The 15,442-nt window shown below is 38.0% G+C and overlaps 1 protein-coding gene across 50 annotated transcripts in view; it reads left to right on the top strand.

Annotated features, from left to right (window-relative positions):
- The window catches only part of SYNJ1 (synaptojanin 1), an 88,153-nt gene that overhangs the window by 15,778 nt on the left and 56,933 nt on the right, over positions 1-15,442 (top strand). For all 50 annotated transcript variants that reach the window (XM_070252525.1, XM_023630044.2, XM_023630045.2 and 47 more), the window contains exons 3-6: positions 5,897-5,983; positions 7,554-7,821; positions 13,325-13,550; positions 14,306-14,389. In XM_070252525.1, the coding sequence (XP_070108626.1) occupies positions 5,897-5,983; positions 7,554-7,821; positions 13,325-13,550; positions 14,306-14,389 (665 nt within the window). The remainder of the gene's footprint in view (positions 1-5,896; positions 5,984-7,553; positions 7,822-13,324; positions 13,551-14,305; positions 14,390-15,442) is intronic.

Below are 15,442 nucleotides of genomic sequence, written 5' to 3'. Positions count from 1 at the left end.
AAGTTTCTGTGTTAGGTTGCTATTAGATATAAAGAAATGAGACCTAGTTTCTATTGCGATTAATATACAGGTGTCTGTGGTATAAATCAGAGAGAACAAAGAGATATTCTTCCAGCCAGAGTGATCAGGGACAACTTCAGGAAGAAAGTGGCATCTAGTTAAATTTTGAAAGATGGGTAATATTTGGAAACGCAAAGATGGCTAAAGGGTATTCCAGATGGAAAGAATAATGGGAACAAAGGAAGAGAGGGAAAGGAATGTGGAGCATGTGGAAGGGGCAATGTGGTATTCATTTTGGCCGAAGCATGGGACGCAAGGGGGGAGTATTAAGGGAAAAAGAAAGATGAGGATGGATTGAGTAAAGTATTTACAAATACTGTTTTATGTAAAGGTTATACACATTATTTTAAAGCATTATGGCTTTCTTATTTTAAGTAATCTCTTTATACTGGAGGATTCTCAAATTATTTTCTAGAATAAAATTACCAGAGAAATGGGACAATAATTTAATTAGGTTCCTCCCTCTTACATCATTTCTCATGTTTCTCTATATTTCATGGAGCTCCATAAAATAAGAGTCTTTCTTTTCCCCATTAAAAAAAGTATATGGGGAGGGGATAGCATGGTATTATAAGAGTTTATCTTAGTGACATTTAGAGATAAAAGCTTCTTAATTTAGGAAGATGCACATGTATTTTTAAAATTTATTTTTGCTGATTACATTTAATTTTTTTTAATTTTGAAACAATTTCAACCATACAGAAAAGTTGAAGTTCAGTACAAAGAACTTTTTTTCTGAACTATTTAAGAGTAAGTTGCTGACATGATGCTCTATCACCCCTAAATACTTTATTACATATTTCTTAGAAAGATGTTCTCCTGCATAACTACAATATAACCATAAAAAAATTGCTGTTGATACCTTACTGTTGTCTAATCCTCAGACTCCATTGAAGGTCATCACTTGTCCAACAATGTCTTTCATAGCAAAAGGATCCAGTTCAATTTTATACATTTTATTTAGTTGTCATGTCTCTCTAGTCTCCTTAAATCTGGAAAAATTCCTAAGTCTTTGGCATTTATGACTTTACAGCTTTTGAAAATGAAGGCCAGTTGTTTTGTAGAATGTCCTTCACTTGGCTTCTTATGGTTCACTTGGGTCTTATGGTTCCTCATGCTCAGATTCAGGTTATACATCTTGACAGGAATATTACAGAAGTGGTGCTGTGTTCTTTTCATTGTGTCCTGTCAGGTGGCACTCAGTTTTCACATGTCCCATTACTGTTGGTGTTCACTTTGATTACTTGGGTTAAGGTGGTGTCTGCCAGGTGGCTCTGGCAGGCCCTTTTTCCCTTCAGAATTAGTAAATGTTTGGAGGTAAAGTGCATCGAGACTGTGTACTATCCCATTTCTCTTCACACTTTCAATTTATGGGCTTATTCATTGAGTTATAATCTGTTTCTCTTATAATTTATTTTGATGCTCAAATTGTCCCAGATTTTGCCAGTAGAAGCTCCTTCAAGATGGCTTCTGCATTTTTCTCACGTCTGCATTCTCTGAATACACCCTTACTTCCTGGCACAAGAATATGTTTCAGCCTCATTTTATCCCTGCCCTTGCTCTGGAATCAGCCATTTCTCCAAGGAGTCCTAGTTCCTTTTGGTGGAGAATGGTATTAGAAAACAAGATCTGGCTACTAGGTATGCTCATTGCCACTGGTGTATTGCTGATTGCAGGTCGTGTCAATGGATAGAGCTAAGGAGAATATGTAAGTATGTATGTGTGTCTATATATAATTATGCACACTCATTTGTATCTATGTCTGTCTGTCTACAAAACTGTGAATTGACACTGGTAACTCCAGTTCCTGTCAACACTGCAGTGTCCATTCGAGTTTTCTCTCTTTCCGTGTTTGCATTCCTCTTCTGTGACAATGAGAAACCTGGCTCCCAGGATCCTTGATCATTCCCCTGTATATAACTACTCTCCTATTGCCACTGCAGCCTGCTCCTTCACACGGATGCCTTTCTCATTTCGCTGGGGTTCCAACACCCTGCCCTGGGCTTCCCCCCGGTGCACCCTTCCCTCCCCACCCTTCTCAAGTTCCAGCATACTATGCCAGGCTGCTCTCAACGTCTCTGGGTAGACAACACCCCTGTCACTCCACTCAGACTTCAATTGTCTTGGGCCAGGCTGCCCCTCCCCGCAAGTAGATGCCCTCTTCCCTCCCTCTGGCTTCATCTCCATGCACAGGCCATCCTTCTTACTCTACCGGGGCTCCAACAGCCTTCCGAGGACCTTCCTCCGTTCTTCGCCAAACCTCTGAAGCATATGTGGAAAAACAGGAAAACTTACCTACAGTCCTTTAGATAAAAAAGATACATAGGAAGAAAACACTCCATTTTCTCTTAGGAGATTGGAAGTGTCTAGAGTTAAAAATGCTTATGGCTCTGAAATTTCATTCATCCATTCACTGAACATAGAATTATTGAACTCCTCTTGAGTGCCAGGCCCTGAGCAAGGCTGCTGGGGATAGGGCAGTGAACTAGACAAAGCCCCTCCCTCCCGAAGCTGCATTCTCTGACTCTGGCTGTTTAAGCTTTGGCAAGTTGGTAACCTCTCTAAGCCTGTTTCCTTATATGTCAAATGGAAAGAGTAGTAGTTTTGCTCATGGGGTTCTTGTGAAAATTGAATAATTCATGAAAAATCCCTAGCCCCCAGTGTTAGTTACTGTCCTAATCATCATGGAAACAATACACAGGTACCTCAGTTGAAAAACAGTATTTGTCCCTCTAAAAATAATTTTTATGTTTCATTTAATATTTTGAGGAGAAACCAAAAAATTCCTGGCAGGGAAAAATGACATCTCATCTATTCTTTGAATTACTTTTCCTTTCCTTTAGCATCCTTTTATCTAAGAATATACGCTGTTCGTTCAAATTGTGTGCATGTGTGTGTGTCTGTCATGTTTCCTGAGTCTCAGAATATAAGACAAAAGCATCAATAACTAAGCAGCATGACATGTTTGTTTGTCATGTTTGAATCAGGTGACAGTCTAATAGGTGAGTCTTCATTGGGCCTGAGAGACATGATATATTCATATATTTAGAGCACAGTTAACGAAAAGGTAATTATTATGCGTTATTAGAAGAGAACATTTTGTTGCATGGTAATTTAAGTTATAAAATGACTTTGTTTTCTAAGGGAAGATGATGACAATGTTAAAAGTATTTTTTCTGGGGCTGGCCCCGTGGCCGAGTGGTTAAGTTCGCGCGCTCCGCTGCAGGCGGCCCAGTGTTTCGTTAGTTCGAATCCTGGGCGCGGACATGGCACTGCTCATCGAACCACGCTGAGGCGGCGTCCCACATGCCACAACTAGAAGAACCCACAACGAAGAATACACAACTATGTACCGGGGGTCTTTGGGGAGAAAAAGGAAAAAATAAAAAAATCTTTAAAAAAAATATATATATTTTTTCTTTTTAACTCTTACTAGCTGCTGGTATTTGAACCCAAATGATTCCTGCTGAAAGTGATACCCCTAATAATTTCTATCTTACTGTGCTAGTGATGGTATTGTAAATGCATATGGTATGTAACTTGTAAAACTCTGGAATATTTCCCCTGGAAGCCATGCCTCTGTCATCAGAGAGATAACAAATCTCTAACCTTGGCTTTTGTGTACCTGTGGAAGTCTTAACGAGGCAGTATTTAGGGGAAGGCAATCCTGTTTTGCTTTATAAAACATAGTTAAAATTTCTGTTGTGATGTTTTACCTTTGTGTTCCTTGTCATTGAATGTTAGGAGTAACTATTCTATAAACATGGTATAATAATAATAATAGGAACTCTAGGAATGCAGAATGAAATAGAAATCTCTGTAACTTTAATGGCTTGGTGAAGTCTTCTCCACTCCCTAATTTCATATGGGGCAGTCTGATAAAGATAAAGGTCCACACCTAATAATAAACCTATTAGAGAATTGTGACGGTGTCAGCTAGTTGAGTGATTAATTGAGTCATTGTCAACCAGCAGAGCACAACTCATTTGAAGGCAGAAGTGGGATAACTAGGAAACAGTGTCAGCATAGATGGTCTGAGAAGAGGTGAAACAGGCAAGGAAAGTGAGAAGGTCTGTAGAACCTTAGAGAAGAATTTCAAGGCAAAGGAAAGATCTCTAGTGCCAAGTACTAAAGAGTATCAGGCAAAGCAGTAGGCTGAGAAGATAGCCTACCCCCCTTTTTTTGTGAAGAAGATTGGCCCTGAGCTAACTTCTGTTGCCAGTCTTCCTCTTTTTGCTTGAGGAAGATGTTTCCTGAGCTAACGTCTGTGCCAATCTTCCTCTACTTTGTATATGGGATGCCGCCACAGCGTGGCTGGATGAGGGATGTGTAGGTCTGTACCGGGATGTGGAGCGCACAAACTTAACCACTACACCACCTGGCTGGCCCAAAGATAGCCCTTTTGTTAGCAATAGAGATTGGTAGGAAGTGGAAAGGCCATAAGGGTCTGCTTACATGCTTTTCTAATGTGGAACATACCAGTATTGCCAACATGTACTGGAATTCTATGTCGTAGATGAAAGAGGATAGGGAAAAGGGGCTAAGCGTAAGAGATATGAGGTAAACGAGGATTGAACCCATCAGCCAGGAGGTGAGTTGGGGGGGTGTGGTGCGGAGAGTGGAAAAGGGAGAGCAGTAGAGGAGGAAAGAACTGGAAGGGAAAGGACAGAATGAGAAAGAGGATCAGACCTTTCTGGATTTCTAGGCTTTAGAATGTGTTGTCATTTTCCTGTAAGATACTAGCTGTGGCTTATATTTCTTTGGTTCTTTGTCAAATTTTTAATTTGTATTTGCTAAGAAGTAGGAAGGTTTTTCCTGTGAAGCTTCAAGATTTGTTTTTTGTTTTTTTCTCAGTAGAACAACCACAGCAGCCTGCCCTAGGGAAATTATTCTGTGGGTTATGTTTAGCAAGATAACATTAACTTTATGGCAGAAGAAACTGATCAAGACAAAGGCCACACTGAAGATTCCCCTGTTCCTGTGCTAAACTGTGTGGTCAAGGATTGACATTAGTTTCCCTTGTTTAAACGTTACTCAATCTTCTGTGTGTCAAGCATGATTCTAAGTGTCAGGGATAAAAGGAGGAATAGGATAGTTCCTACCCTCAGGGAGCAGGCTGGCTAATGGGAAAGACAAGTGATGAGTATATATAAAATGTTTTGGCATCAAGAAGAGGGAGCACTCTGAAAGAACTGTGCCTGGAGAAGTAAAGAAAGGTTTCCAGAAAGTGACTGTGTGCCTATATTTTTATGTGGTGAAAAGAATTTTGCCAAGAGGCAAAGGTTGGAGTAAAGCCTTGCAGGCAGAAGCTAGATTGCTGTGCAAAGGTGTGAAAGTGAAAGTGTTTGGGCAATGGTGAGAGTTTACTGCGATTAGGGCATAGGATGCTTAGGGTGGGAGAAAGAGGAGAGAAATGAAAAATGAAGCAGAAAAGATATGTTGAGGCCGGATTCTGGAAGATTCCTTGTTAAGGAGTTGGGTGTTGTCCTATAGGGGAAGTCATAACACAGGGTGTTACTGATATTGAGAGTAAGCAAACAGATTAGTGAGACAGAGAAGAAAATTGAAAAGCAACGTCCAAAACGTGAATATTGTTGAAGGTAGTACTTCAGGTCAGTGGGAGAGGATGGATTAATTAATAGATGGTGCTGGAATAATTTGTTAATTCTTTGGAAAGAACAATTAAGTTACCAGTTTGAAAAAATATTTTATGCAATACATTTATGTTAAGAATATCAGATTTAGATTTAGAAAATTTTGGTTGAAACTCTTTTATAGCTAAATAGAATCTGATGTTTTGGGTTGTTTTTCTTACCCTAAAACTTTTTTTTTGTAGCATCTGCAGAAAAAGAGGCAATCAAGGGTACATACTCCAAAGTACTGGATGCTTATGGACTCTTAGGTGTTTTACGATTAAATCTTGGTAAGTTTATTATTAAATATAACTTACTTTTTCATTTCTATTTTTGTAATTTTAAGAATTTGAGAGAGACTACCTATGTATGATTTCAGACTCCATGTTGGAGCTATAAGTGTGGTAACATCTTCTAACCCTTAATTAAGCCAATCTTGGGATAATGTTTCCTGCCCAAAAGGGCATGCTCCATGCTCAGGCTCTGGTGATTTTAAGTTCTAGAGACAGCATCCTGTTTGAACACTTTAAGAAACTGGTATCAGTTGTCCAAGGAGAAAATCAGGGCAGTGACCTTTTCCTTTGCTTTAGTGGATTTAGGAAAAGATGTCCGTGGGAACCACACTGATTTCCCTGGTTTATAGTGGAAAGGACATCTATTTTGTGTTCAGAAGGTCTCAGTTTGAGCCTGCCTCTGCCATTTAATTTCACCATGGGCTGCAAAGTAACCTTTGTGATTACCAGTTAGATTATCTATAATGATGTCACCTTGAAGTATGGCCCAAGGACTGGTACCATTCCATGAACTGTTTTGTTATTGGTCTGTGATAAGGAGCTTGCACCATCATGCAAATCAACACATGGCTTCTTCCTTCATTGATAAAGTCTTACTATGGGAAAAAAAAAAATGTCAGCTATACCAAACTGTGAACTTGATGTAGTTGATTCCCATTCTGGAACACACACCTTTTCTCATTGTGAACTGGTGACAGTTCATGGAACATACTTTGAGGAGCACTGGTCCATAAAATGGAGATTTGCCATTTGTTATGAATTTATCACATGTGAAGATATGGGCCTAGGTGTCTAACTAATACTGTCTTAGGTAATCCTCATGGCCCAGAGAGATTTGTTTTAATCCCCTTTCATAAGGGAGGATATCTCAGGTTGTTTTAATCCTATTTCATAAGGGAGAATATCTCAGATGGCTATGTTAACACACTGAAGTTCTTACAGATAATAAGTAGTGGAGCTGATATTCAGGGCCACTTCTGCCTACGTCCAAATCTTTGCTCAAAGTACACCACTGCTGAATTCTACCTTCATACTAATTTCATAGGATTTTTGTCAAAATTAGATGGACTAAATCTCTATGAATTTTTCTAAACTAAATTGCTTTATAAATTGTTACCAGGGACTTTTTGCCCCATTTGGTCATCATCAGCTCATGTTTACATATCATTTCTCCAACTTTACCATTTACAAAGAACTCTTACATTCATTGTCTTATCTGAACTTCCTAACGATCAAACAAATAGAGGAAAGGTAGGGAAGACAACACATGCATTTTTTTATTTGGTAAATTTTGTATAGCCTCATATTAAATAGAGGAACTGTGTCATAAATGTGAGATTATTCTGTTAATGTTTAAATGTTTCGTTATACTAAATGTATGTAAACAAGGATTTTTTTCAACTTTTGCCAAAATCTAGTTATGAACTTAAACGTGTCCCTGATAAGTTTAAAATAACCACAATGTCAGATTTAAAAAGATGGAGACACAGAAGAAAGTTGAAAGGAACTTTGAATAGCTTGAGAAACATTGGGACTTTTCATCCAATTAAATCTTTGTTTTTTGCAGGTGATACTATGTTACATTATCTGGTCCTAGTCACTGGATGTATGTCTGTTGGAAAAATTCAAGAATCTGAAGTTTTCCGAGTTACTTCCACTGAATTTATATCACTACGAATTGATTCTTCAGATGAGGACCGCATTTCAGAAGTGCGAAAAGTTTTGAATTCAGGAAACTTTTATTTTGCATGGTCTGCATCTGGAGTCAGTTTAGATCTGAGTCTTAATGCACACCGTAGCATGCAAGAACACACAACTGATAATAGATTTTTCTGGTGAGTTGTGTTACATTTTTTCCCTTTGTAATCATGTGCTGTGCAGTAGCTTGGTGATTTGGGGCATAGTAGGTTTAATAGTTATTTTTGGAGACACAGGGTTGGGCATTGCTGATTGAGCACACCACTCTTGCCTGCTCCAGAATGCTCTGCAGAGCATAGCAGGCATCCACTCTCAGTTTATTGACGTTGTCCTGTGTCATGAAATCCACTTACTGTCCTTGATCTAGACTGACCTTTCATTTCAAAAATGTATTTAAAATGTTTATTTGAAAATTAGGAATGAATTCGTTGTAAGAGAATTACATTACTCATATTTACTATTCTTAGTTTTGAGATCTTGTCTCTGGCAGTATTGCCTTTCTAAGCCAACGTTCCCTTATCATTTTTAATTTTAAGGTTGTTAAGTAGATGATCTTGGTTTAAGAGCAACAGACTATGGAGTAGTAGTATACTAGGATAAAGTGTAGTATTATAATAAAATAAGGCTTAAGTAGGTAAGTGTGATCTATTTCACGATTGTGCATAAATGTGCTATATTCTAAGTATGCACAAATGGTAAGCAGAACACATGACTAGACTTAGTATTGCTTTATTGGAGCAGACCATATTTCTAGTATAGTTGTTCTCTTGTCCACAATCAGTGTTGGTGTTGACTTTTTTCCTTAATACAATGTACAAATTATGTTTTATTATATTTACATATGTTCTAAGGCCAAAGTCCAGAACTGTCTGCTCTCAGCGTCCCTCAGTAGTTCAGATTCAAGATATTCCCTCGTATATTTTCTCTCCCTCCCAATTGGCCAGCTACGTGTATAACCTTGGAGTAGCACTTTCAGTTCTGACCTTTTTGCCCTGGGTGTCAGAGGGCTCAAGGTCAGCAACAGCGTTAGGCTAGGAAACTAACCTGAGAGCAACAGCTTGGTCACCCTCTAGCTCACATGGAATTGTCTTGGCCCAGAGTAGTGACATGGGGGAGAAGGGAGGGCAGAATGAAAAAAGGTTGTAGAGCATTGTAGTCAGAAACTTGGAGCCTGGCAAGGGAGTAGACGATGGTGGGGGGCGGGGAGGGGAGGTTGTGATTTGGATGAGTGGATATGGAGTCCTGTCTGCTCATGTCAACCCTACGCTTTTTCTGAGGGAAGAGACATTAACATCCCTGAAAAAGGTAAAGGTGTTGCAGCTGGGCTTAGGGCAACTGTCCTTACCGTTTTTTTCCCTCCTCATTCGTACTCCAGATTCCTTAGCTTGAGAGAGCAAAGCTTTCCTGCCATAATTAGAAGTCCAAGCAGGTGCTGATGCATTGCCTAAATGGTCAGCAATCAAGTGTAATTACTAAGTGTAATCAGTAGGAATAATTCATCTCATTCCATTCAATTAAGGGTGGAAGTAGGGGCAAATTTAGGTACAGATTGAAGGAGTTTATCCAGCAGGAGGCAGATTGAACAAAGGGAAGGCTAAAACACCGCTGGTGAATTTTGCTCAGTTTAAAATTTTGCAATTTTGCTAGGTATTGGCATTCTTTATTTTTTTAATTTATTTTTTTGTTTTATTGAGGTTGTAATAGTTTATAACCTTGTGAAATTTCAGTTGTACATTGTTATTTGTCAGTCACTGTATATAAGTGCCCCTTTACCCCTTGTCTTGTTACTGTTCTCAGAGGATGGCTTTCAGTTTTTCCCAGTTGAGTACAATGTTGGCTGTGGGTCTGTCATATATGGCCTTTGTTATGTTGAGGTAGTTTCCTTCTATATACCTATTTTATTGAGAGTTTTTATTATAAATGGATGTTGGATCTTGTCAAATGCTTTATCTGCATCTATTGAGATGCCATGTGGTTTTTATTCCTCATTTTGTTAATGTGGTGTATCACATTGATTGCTTTGTGAATGTTGAACCATCCCTGCATTCTTGGTATAAATACCACTTGATAATGGTGTATGATCCTTTTAATGGATTGCTGTATTCAGTTTGCCAATATTTTGTTGAGGATTTCTACATCTATGTTCATCAGCGATATTGGCCTGTAATTTTCCTTCGTGTTGTTCTTGTCTAGCTTTGGGATCAAGGTGATGTTGGCCTCATAAAATGTATAAGGAAGTGTTCTGTCTTCTTCAATTTTTTGGAATAGTTTGAGAAGAATAGGTACTAAATCTTCCTTGAATGTTTGGTAGAATTCTCCAGAGAAGCCATCTCGTCCTGGACTTTTATTTTTTGGGAGGTTTTTGATTACTATTTCAGTCTGCTTACTTGTGATTAGTCTATTCAGATTCTCTATTTCTTCTTGGTTCGGTTTTGGGAGGTTGTATGAGTCTAAGAATTTATTCATTTCTTCTAGATTGTCCAGTTTGTTGGCGTATAGTTTTTCATAGTATTCTGTTATAATCCTCTGTGTTGCTGTGGTATCTCTTGTAATTTCTCCTCTTTCAGTTCTAATTTTATTTATTTGAGCCTTCTCTCTTTTTTTCTTAGTCTGGCTAAGGGTTTGTCAATTTTGTTTATCGTCTCAAAGAACTAGTTCTTTGTTTCATTGATCCTTTTTACTGTTTTCTTGGTTTCAATTTAATTTATTTCTGCTCTAATGTTTATTATTTCCCTCCTTCTGCTGACTTTGGGCTTTGTTTCTTCTTCTTCTTTTTATTTTTTTTTTTGAGGAAGATTAGCCCTGAGCTAACTACTGCCAGTCTTCCTCTTTTTGCTGAGGAAGCCTGGCCCTGAGCTAACATCTGTGCCCATCTTCCTCTACTTTATATGTGCGATGCCTACCACAGCATGGCGTGCCAAGCGGTGCCATGTCCACACCCGGGATCCGAACCAGTGAACCCCGGGCCGCTGAGAAGCAGAACGTGTGAACTTAACCGCTGCGGCACCGGGCCGGCTCCCTATTCTTCTTCTTCTAGTCTGTTAGGTGTAGTTTAAGATTGCTTATTTGGGATTTTTCTTGTTTGTTAAGGTGGACCTGTATTGCTATGAATTTCTCTCTTAGGACCACTTTTGCTGCATTCCATATGAGTTAGTATGGTGTATTTTCATTTTCATTTGTCTCCAGGTATTTTTTGATTTCTCCTTTAATTTCTTCAATGATCCATTGGTCGTTCAGTAGCATGTTGTTTAGTCTTCACATATTTGTCACTTTCCCAGATTTTTTCTTTGGTTGATTTCTAGTTTCATATGCTTATGGTTGGAAAAGATGCTTGATATGATTTCAGTCTTCTTAAATTTATTGGGGCTTGCTTTGTTTCCCAACATAGGGTCTGTCTTTGAGAATGTTCCATGGGCACTTCAGAAGAATCTGTATTCTGCTGATTTTGGATGGATCTGTTAAGTCCATCTGGTCTAGTTTTTCATTTAGTTCCACTATTGTTGAATTTCTCTATGGATGATCTATCCATTGATGTAAGTGGGGTGTTAAGATCCCCTACTATTATTGTGTGGCTGTTAATGTCTCCTTTTAGGTCAATTAATAGTTGCTTTATGTACTTTGGTGCTCCTGTATTAGGTGCATATATAAGTGTTATATCCTCTTGGTGGAGTGTCCCTTTTATCATTATAGGCTGACCCTCTTTATCTCTCATTGCCCTTTTTATCTTGAAGTCTACTTTTTCTGATACAAGTATTGCAACACCTGCTTTCTTTTGTTTGCCATTAGCTTGGAGTGTCGTCTTCCATCCCTTCACTCTAAGCCTGTGTTTGTCTTTAGAGCTGAGATGTATTTCCTAGGGGCAGCATATTATTGGGTCTTGTTTTTTAATCCATTCAGCCACTCTGTGTCTTTTGATTGGGAAGTTCAATCCATTAACATTTAGAGTGATTATTGATATATGAGGCCCTATTGCTGCCATTTTATCACTTGTTTTCTGGTTCTATATTTCCCTTGTTTCTTGTCCCATGTGTTTTGGACTGCCAAGGATTGGCATTCTTGAGGTGCACTTTACAAGAAAAATGAAACCTTTTAGAATCTGTTGTGAATACCCTTGCAGTTTAGAAGAAATATTTTCCAGTATGTAGCCAAGTAAGTTTTGTAGCCAGAGAGTGGCCAATACCTATAAAATCCAGGTAGTTTTACTGTGTTAGAGATTTGAAGCTGCTGCTGATTGAGGGTTGTGTATTAAATTTAAATAGAATTAAAACAGCAACACATTGACAGCAAAGAAAAATGAAAACTAACAGCAGAGAGAGAAACTCTTCCTGAACAAATCTATAAGATCATGCTTCTATTTCACTGGGGACAAGTAAGTGTCTTATACCTCTGCCATGACATGAGACTGAGCTGTGGTGTCTGGAAATACTGGATCACAATCGGTTTGAGCTTTGCCTCTGATCAGTGTAGGTAATAGTAAAGTATGGAAGCTTGTGTCCTTGTGTTTTTTAAATAAATAGTGGTCATTGGATTTAACTTTCAGTGGTAATCTCACCACTCATTTATATTCCAGTATGCTTTCTTAAATGGATAAGAAGGGATGGGATTATTGATGCTTTACCAGAACTGCTTATGGCCACCACCTGCTGCCTCTGTCCTAAGGAGGGAGTTGGGGACTATTGCTCTAGCAGTATTGCTGTATATTAATGATATTAATGACCCTGAGGCTTCAAGAAAATTCTGTTACTTTTTTTTTTATACCTTTAAGACAACAAGATAGTGCAGAGCACTTAAGAAAGATTCCCATTTAAAATGGTAGGAGAGTTTTAAAATTCAGAGAACCAAGTTTCACTATTATAGAAACTTCACTTTTGTAAGGCATGCTGTTATCTGAAAGTACCAGATATGAAGTTTTTCTGCACAGTGGTATATTCTCCATGGCGGTAGATTGGTTAGGAGCTTCACATGTGTTCTTTGGAGGACTAAGGTTCTAGTAGAAGCTCCTCAGGAGGCCGTCAGCAGGGTGAGAAGATGGCCGACATGGCAGGACTCCAACCCCTGTCCCTGCTTTAGCCACAGTGACTCTGCTTCTGTCTGTTTTGTAATCATCAGGCTTCTGCTTGGTTGTTTGAATAAAACCTTTCGCCCTGAAAAAGTTTGGAAACCAAGCACCATCTGTTACCTAGAATGCTAAAAGTATTTGGAGCAATGGAAAACTCTAGGCTTGCATTGATACAGTAGCTGCTAGGCCATCTGACTATTTAAATTAATTAAAATAAAGCCTTATAAAAGTCAAGCCTAAAACGTAGAGCTTTATAAAGTGGGGTGGGGATGTTTGTATGAAATCCTTTTTGGAAAAGTTAGGTTGTAATTACCTTATATAAAAGGCAACAGAAATGGGGCGCAGATACTAAAAACATAAGAGATATGCTTCTGTTCTATGGACCATGGATCACATACCTAGAGATCTCATTTGTAGCCCTATCTTCTGATTCCTCGCATAGTAACTGTAAATGAATTGATTTATTTTTGGTGCTGTTTAATTTAATAGCGTTAAAATTAATGTTCCAGGAGCACTGTTTTAACTTGCGCTGTGTTACCTACTGCTCAAGAAGCTAATGCAGTTCTTTCTTTTTCTGCTAGGAATCAGTCTTTGCACCTGCATCTCAAGCACTATGGTGTGAATTGTGATGACTGGTTATTACGCCTCATGTGTGGGGGAGTAGAAATCAGAACAATTTATGCTGCTCATAAACAGGCAAAGGCTTGCCTCATTTCCAGACTAAGCTGTGAACGAGCTGGGACCAGGTTTAACGTCCGGGGAACAAATGATGATGGTCACGTCGCTAATTTTGTAGAAACAGAACAGGTATAGAGTGTTTTGTTTTGCTTAGTTTGTGTAAATGATAGAATAACAGATTTATATTTGATTCAGAACTCACTTGACATTTGTAATGTCATTTTATGGTTGTTCTTGGCTATTTATTGGCCTTAAGAAAAACTTCCCTGAGACAAACTTACTTAGGTATGGCTCTTCAAGTAGGTAACAAGAGTTTACTTATTAGCATGGCATTGTCAGTGCTCTATGTTTTGGTATTGAATTTAAAAATCCTCAATTATAGTTCTAGACAACTTAAGAAAAGAGTTTTTCTGTGAAATTAAATCAAACCCAACTCTTAAAGGTGAATATATGTACCATCTAAAATGAAAAGCTATGATGTTTTTGGCTATGAAACTATACAATTGTAAATTCAGGCCATATCCCCAGCCCAACTCAGTTCTTCAAATTAGTTTTCAAAAAACAGAGAAAGCTAAAGAAAAAATTAAATGAAATATAAAAGTATGTGTGTAAAATATTGAGATGTAAAAGGAATTCCTTTTTAAAAGTTGTGATTCTTATACAATATATTTTTACTATTTTCTTGGTTAATATATAGAGAAGTATCACTAATTGAAAAAATCAAACTTATTTAGTAGCCTATTTTGAATATTTTGTAGGACACTTTGTATGTAAGAGATGGGTCATAAGATATAACTAGTGTGCAACAGATGTTAGTAACTTTGCCTTCTAATGCAAAGGTACCGACTTTGTGGAAATATTTTACATATTGCTTTTCTCTGTAGGTTGTGTACTTAGATGACTCTGTGTCTTCCTTCATACAAATCCGGGGGTCTGTCCCATTGTTCTGGGAGCAACCGGGATTGCAGGTATGTGTTGGACATTGTTTTGTTTTGTTTTTTCTCTTGAATTTTCCATATTTTCTAAGCTTTCAGGATAGTTCATTAGTTTATTGAATAGTTCTGTCATTCAATTTAATATTACCTGGATTCACAAATGAGTGTCTAAGTACAGAGTTGCTAGAATTGTCTTAGCTATTTTTCCTTTAATATTCTTTCAAATATCTATAGAAATTCAGCTGCTGTATTTAATATTAAAATTTTGATGTTTTTATAGTGCATTGATTTTCAAAGTGTTTCCATATTTACTATCTCAGTATCTTTGTATATAGCAATTTAATCTCTTTAGGCAGAAGAATATAGTAGTTAAAAAAAAGCTTCTGGAGCTGGCCCCGTGGCCTAGTGGTTTAGTTCGGTGCTCTCTACTTTGGTGGCCCAGGTTCCATTCCCAGGCACAGACCTATACCACTCGTTGGTGGCCATGCTGTGGTGGTGATCCACATACAAACTAGAGGAAGATTGGCACAGATGTTAGCATAGGGTGACTCTTTCTCAAGCAAAAAGAGGAAGATGGGCAACAAATGTTAGCTCAGGGCAAATCTTCCTCAGTGAAAAAAAAAAAACGTCTGAAACGAGACTTCTCAGTTAGCATCCTTACTCTACTACTGCTAGCTGTGTGATCTTGGGCAAGTGATTTAACCTCTCTGTGTCTCAGTTTTCCTATCTGTAAAGTGGGAGTAATAATATTAGTAGTTCCTACTTCATAGGGTTGTTGTAAGGATGAAATGGAAAGTACTGAGAATAGCGTCTGGCACACACAGCCAGCACTGTGTAAGGGTTAGCTACTGTTGTTGTCAATAATATATCTGCTCCTGAAATTTTACTTTGTAATTTGTAGTGCCCTGTCATCTTTACTATGTCCTCTGACTTGCTTTCTGATCTTTTTTTTTAAACTTTCTTGATATAAATATCTGATCATTAAAATATGTTTTTTCAATGTAAGGTCATAATATTAGCTTGCCCATAATCGTATGATTTTGCATTTTATTTTTATTGAAAAATATTTAGTCCCTAAAGTGTAAG

The sequence above is a fragment of the Equus caballus genome, chromosome 26, assembly GCF_041296265.1.
Source record: "Equus caballus isolate H_3958 breed thoroughbred chromosome 26, TB-T2T, whole genome shotgun sequence".
In the NCBI taxonomy this organism is placed as follows: Eukaryota; Metazoa; Chordata; class Mammalia; order Perissodactyla; family Equidae; genus Equus; species Equus caballus.
This window is presented reverse-complemented; position numbering and strand designations above follow the sequence as displayed.